This window comes from Pundamilia nyererei, unplaced genomic scaffold (assembly GCF_000239375.1).
Source record: "Pundamilia nyererei isolate P.nyererei 1_Seehausen unplaced genomic scaffold, PunNye1.0 scaffold00485, whole genome shotgun sequence".
Classification (NCBI taxonomy): domain Eukaryota; kingdom Metazoa; phylum Chordata; class Actinopteri; order Cichliformes; family Cichlidae; genus Pundamilia; species Pundamilia nyererei.
Window position 1 is genome coordinate 2,256 of NW_005187886.1, and position 6,213 is coordinate 8,468.

Sequence of the window (6,213 nt, forward strand, 5' to 3'; positions counted from 1 at the left end):
GCAATAAATGCAGTGGGAAACTATTTTACAGATATTGTTTTTCTTATGGCGCCCAATCGCGATAATTCCGTTAATCTTGAGGTCTTTGTCGTCATCTGCTGTGCACAATGCAGTACTACAGTCTCTCATTTCCGTCAGGCACTGTGTAGGTCAACTCTTGCGACGGCGTGTTTGGCTGGCAAAGGACCCACCAACGGCGGTTCAGCGTCGGCTTCTCAGGGTTTCAAGGAAATAGTTTTCGTAAATGAAACTTTATCCATCTGAAATCAGAGTCATCTTACGAAACACACCGGTAAATATTATATCTTGCAGAACTGCATCTCTTCCGCAATTAAACAGATGTTTTATGTGTGTGAAGTTTGCACTAGTTAAAGTAATATAGCAAAAAAAAAAAAGTGGGGGGGACGTTAAGCAGAAGTGGCGCTTTGTATGAATGGGCCATGTTCTCATACTGTTGGATTGATGTAAACGATCGTTTTGAGTAGTTTAAATTCGTGTTAAAGGAATTCTTGACCCCTATTGCACGGTTTACAAGCACAGAGGTAGTAAATAAATGTCCGGTGAACGTTAATTTTCTCACAGCTAATGTTTAGCTAACGTTAGCGGCGCCGTAGGATTTTGTGTACAGCAAACGCTACACCTCTCCACCAACTTTTCATAGCAATATTGTGATGAGTGCAGTCGCTATATATTGCTCCACAGTCCCACTACAGCTGACCTCAGTTTGAAGAGCCCTCATTTGTTACCAGTGCGACCGCGTAGCTTATTGTGACTTTGTCCAGTGGTCTCCAACTTCTTGATTCCTTACTGTAAATACACTTTTGGTTTTCTTTGTTTACAGTTTTGAGCCGGGTTAAGCGCTCTTTCAGCTTCCTCTGAATAAGATTCGAGTGGAAGCCATGTTTCTCTACAACATCACCCTGCAGCGTGCCACCGGCATCACCCATGCCATCCATGGAAACTTCTCAGGTGAATTTGCGCCAGATGTCACTGCTTTATGTCTGGTTAGGTCATGGTTAATTTATCAAAGCTTGGTACCCCTCCTTTATTGTCAAAGAAGCCTTTAACTGCAATTTCTATGAGAATTAGCACTAATTAGCATTAATTGTTTTATTTAAGTATATTTTCTTGTGTTTGTATAGTCCTTAGAGTTTATCCTATCATGGTGTTTCACTCAGTATGTTGATGGAGATAATGTAAAGCATAGTTTTCTCATGGTTAAAAAATACATAAAAGAAATATCACAAAATGCTTTTTTAGAAGCAGGATTCAGGGAAAACCATAAAAATATCCACGTCATATGTCTGATATTATGTTTTGGTAGGAACCAAGATGCAGGAGATTGTTGTTTCCAGAGGAAAGATCCTGGAATTATTACGGCCAGATGCCAACACAGGAAAGGTGCACACTCTTCTCACAATGGAAGTGTTTGGCATCATCAGATCCCTGATGGCCTTCAGACTCACTGGAGGAACAAAAGGTACAGAAATGACATCATATGCACTCACATGCATGTGTTTGTAACTCTAAACATGGATTGCACAGATTAAATGGTATGTATTAATAATTTTCTTTTAAGTGGTTTTTATTAAATATTTTGTCTGACACTAATGTTTTTTTCGTAGTGCATTCTTTTTTCATTCATTTACAATTAGAAGGGGAAGTTGGCCTCCATTGGCTTTCATTACCTAAGCTTTAATTACATGACCGTATCATAATTAATATAATGTTGACAGGCTGGTGTCGTTTCTAAGTGATATTTATGTATTTTTAGATTACATTGTTGTGGGGAGTGACAGTGGTCGTATCGTCATCCTGGAGTATCATCCATCAAAAAATATGTTTGAGAAGATCCACCAGGAAACATTTGGGAAGAGCGGCTGCCGCCGTATTGTTCCTGGACAGTTCCTTGCTGTTGACCCAAAAGGCAGAGCTGTAATGATAGGTGAGAATTTTAAGAAGTATGCATGAAATCAGCATTAGACCATTATGTAGAGTCCATCATATCAGACAGAATCCAGATGTTTGTGCACTGTTTATTTTTTATATTGCTATTTTCCTTCTCTCATAAGATGAGCACCCTTTCTTTGACGAAGGTGAACAAGAGCAAGAGCTCAATGGGTTTTGTTTTTTTTTTAAATCATACAGACTGCTAGGATTTTGTGTGTAATCTGCTGTGGTGTGTTTTGCGTTGGATGTAATCACCACGAAAAAGCCAGTTCAGCGCCAGGAAAAACCCTTACATTACAAACCAACACTGAAAACTATATACTCCAAAAGAGTCCATCAGTTAAGACTGATGTGTTTTAATGGTATTTATTCTAATGTACATTTTTTTTAGTTTTTTTTTTTTTTTTAGGGTTATACAGTGTGTGTGAATCTGCAGCTTTGAAACTGCTTGAAGGCTTTGCAGCAAGACTTTATACAAACTGGCCTGTAGTGATTTTTAAATAACTTACTGTGGTATTTAATTTATTTGTTGTTAAAATAGGCTGTGTTTAATTTGAATCCTTTGAGTCCTACTTGCATTTGAGCAAAGTGGGCCTGGATAGCTTTGCAACATCTATGTACCCAAGTAGGCCTAAACATACTAACAGATGCCTCTTTTTTTTTTTTTCTCCCCCAATTCAAAATTGTTCCATTTGGTGATAAGTTACTTTTATGATCTTACAAATACAACAAAACATGACATTTTAACAAACCTGCAAAGTTGATAGGTTTTATAATATGTTTTGTGGCTCCATACAGTTATTTATTTATTCATTTATTTATTGGCAAAGACAGAGGTTGTCAGCTTAGATGATAATTTGGTTTATAGACTGATGATTATTTTTCTTTTATTTGGGCCTTGGTGTGTTAGTATAATGTCAGTGGTGTAAATATTGCTATAATTGACCTAACCCCAAGAGCCTTACAGGTGCTTAAGATAATAAATCGGCATCAAATGCTATAAATTTTGTAGTTCTACATCCGAAAAGTTTACCTTGATAGAAGTGTTTTGTGGAACAATTATGATGTTAATTAATGTGTGCTGAGCAGTGTTGGTCAAGTTACTTGAAAAAAGTGATCAGTAACTAATTACCAATTACTTCCCTAAAAAAGTAATCCCGTTACTTACTGATTGCTTATTTTCAAAAGTAATTAATTACTTAATTACTTTTTAAAAACACGATTTACAACCTGAGTAGGTGATAAAGCGATAGATCTTTCAGCCCAATTCTACTTTTTCTACATAATCCATCATACAAAATGTAATCAAATGGAAAAGTCTCTTTTTAAAACTTGTTTTATTAGTTCTAACCTTTTAAATTTATGCATCAAGCAAAACTTAAATTATATGCAACATTCTCTGACTGGAAGAAATTTGTTTAACATTTAAACTTATTTTCTGCACATTCCAGCACATAAAATATTTTTTTTGTGTGTGTGTTTACACTCACTCTTTCAAATAGATGCAAGTAAAACACACAAAATAAATAACATCAAAGACTAGTGGTCTTGTTGCTCTATTTTCACCTGTAAAGCAGGAGTAGGGTAGGCGGAGGTTTACCCTGGTGCAGGTGTGCAGCAGCGGTCAGTGGAATAATCCGCGAGTTTCTCTGTGAGTTTCCCATTATGTCGTTGCGCACTCCGTGCTTGCCTGGAAGTTTAGGGGGTTTTTTTCGCTGTAAAAAGAAGTTTTCTTCCCACGCACAACGGACGCTAATGTTTTTGTCACTTTTTATGGAATCTAACTCAAAGTAAGGTCAGTACTTCCACGCTTTGAATGCTGCACTCTCATACTCTCTCCCGCACTCATATGATCCATTGTTGATCTGCGCACAGCTGTTGTTGCGAACGTCGCACTTGCTTACGTTACTGTCATGAGACATTCTTGCAAAAAATCACGGTTTTAGTAACGCAGCGTTCCTACGGGAAAGTAACGTTAATCTAATTACCGTTTTTACAATAGTAATCCCTTACTTTACTCGTTACCTGAAAAAAGTAATCAGATTACAGTAACGCATTACAAGTAACGCGTTACTGCCCATCTCTGGTGCTGAGTTACTATTGTTTAAATCCTGAAGAAAATTTATATACACACATATAAATAGTTGTATTAAACCAGTTAAATGAAGCACACAATATGTTTTGTCATTTATCTGACTAGGAGCGATAGAGAAACAGAAGCTGGTGTATATTCTGAACAGAGATGCTGCTGCGAGACTGACCATCTCCTCTCCACTGGAAGCCCATAAAGCAAACACACTGGTCTACCATGTGGTTGGAGTCGATGTTGGGTTTGAAAATCCCATGTTTGCCTGCTTAGAGATGGACTATGAGGTAAGGACACAAAGCACAAACGTGCAGGGCTGCTGAATTTCACATACACTGAACTGTTGTTGTGTGATGAGTTTTCATGTCTCTTCTCTGACTGTCACTGGAGAAAGATTTAACTTCTCTGACCTCAGCATGACTTTAATTGAAAAAAACAGTCATGTTTTGTTTGTTTACCAGAATAATCATGTGTGTTTAATGTCTACAGGAAGCTGACAACGACCCAACAGGAGAAGCTGCTGCCAACACACAACAGACGCTCACCTTTTACGAGCTGGATCTCGGCCTGAACCATGTGGTCCGCAAGTACAGCGAGGCATTGGAAGAACATGGAAATTTCCTCATAACTGGTGAGCATTTGAGTAGTGTTGGTCATATTTAAAGGAAACAACAGTAGTGTTATTCATCAGGTAGGGAGTAGTTGAAATATCAACATTTTTACAAATTGATTTGCTTTCAGAAGATAATCATTGCAGCGAGGTTACAAAGAATTGTTACATCAATGTGTTGTAGATGTGATGAGTTTGTCATGTCTCTTCTCTGAGAAACACTGGAGAAAGATTCACCCTCTCTGATCTCTACAAAAGTTTACCAACGCAATAACACAGCGTTAGATGTCGTATTAAAAGAAAGCATTCTGTTGTAAAATAGAGATTACTGTGCTTTTTTGAAATTCTTACTCCTTCATCATTATGTTTTTTAAAAATGACAACCCTTCTAAATGCTTCCAGTTCCTGGTGGTTCTGATGGGCCCAGTGGGGTTTTAATCTGCTCTGAAAACTACATCACCTACAAGAATTTTGGAGACCAGCCTGACATTCGCTGTCCCATTCCACGGCGTAGAGTGAGTCCTTCTTACAGGAATGCACATTAAAAAGCAAATATTTATAGTACAGGATTTCCTGTGCAGATTTTAAGTGTGTTTTGATGCATCATAACATCAGTACACATCGTGAGACTTTACCTGATTTAAGCTGTGAGTCACTAAGTAGATTTTAAACATTTTTTTCTCTGTTCATGTGGAATTTTGGTTGTTTTGCAAGTCCCACATTGTTCTTTGCATGAACATCTATTTTTATCCTCCCTCACATTCTCTTCTGCTCCACCCCACAGAACGACCTGGATGACCCAGAGCGTGGCATGATATTTGTGTGCTCAGCTACCCACAAGACCAAGTCCATGTTCTTTTTTCTGGCCCAGACTGAGCAGGGAGACATCTTTAAGGTTACTCTAGAAACTGATGAAGAAATGGTAAGGATGGATGGAAACTAGACATTTTTAACAAATTTATTTAATGGGACTAATTATGTTCACTTCCAGCTTCTGTTTTTTTTCTTTATTTTTTTCTTTCTTAGAATCACAGTTGCTTGATTAACAAACACTAGATAAACATGTCGTATTTATCTTATCCTGCCCAGTTTATGTAATTGCTCAGTTTATCCAATGTCTGAAAATAGGCTTTTTACTCGATTTCTTTTTCATGGCTCATCTTATTAAAAGCTCACTTTCAATTTGATTAGCTCCCTCAGCTTCTTCAAAAAGAGCCAAATGCTTATAAACTCACTCTTTTACTTTTATAGGGAAATCTGTAGCGTGTTGACATTAGCTTAGCAAGAAAGTAGCAAACGCAAATACTCTTGTTCTCAGCAGGGATTACTTTTAAATTCTTCATTAACATTTCTTGAACTTTTGTCATTATGTGTGTTAATGTGTGTGTGAATGGGTGGATGACTGAACGTGTAAAGCGCTTTGGGGTCCTTAGGGACTAAGTAAAGCGCTATACAAATACAGGCCATTTACCATTATTGGTTTTCTATTCCTCCCACCGTCCAAAGACATGCAGCTTGTGGGGATAGGTTATTTGGATAATCCAAATTACCACTAGTTGTGAATGTG

The 6,213-nt window shown here is 37.6% G+C and overlaps 1 protein-coding gene across 1 annotated transcript in view; it reads left to right on the plus strand.

The window, feature by feature from the left end:
- The first annotated feature begins 127 nt into the window (after nucleotides 1–127).
- Nucleotides 128–6,213, plus strand: part of sf3b3 (splicing factor 3b, subunit 3) — a 23,575-nt gene continuing 17,489 nt past the window's right edge. Inside the window, exons 1-8 of the mRNA XM_005753949.1 lie at nucleotides 128–292; nucleotides 842–969; nucleotides 1,325–1,480; nucleotides 1,775–1,945; nucleotides 4,151–4,323; nucleotides 4,526–4,667; nucleotides 5,049–5,161; nucleotides 5,431–5,568. Coding sequence (XP_005754006.1) covers nucleotides 900–969; nucleotides 1,325–1,480; nucleotides 1,775–1,945; nucleotides 4,151–4,323; nucleotides 4,526–4,667; nucleotides 5,049–5,161; nucleotides 5,431–5,568 — 963 coding nt within the window. The 5' untranslated portion in view covers nucleotides 128–292; nucleotides 842–899. The remainder of the gene's footprint in view (nucleotides 293–841; nucleotides 970–1,324; nucleotides 1,481–1,774; nucleotides 1,946–4,150; nucleotides 4,324–4,525; nucleotides 4,668–5,048; nucleotides 5,162–5,430; nucleotides 5,569–6,213) is intronic.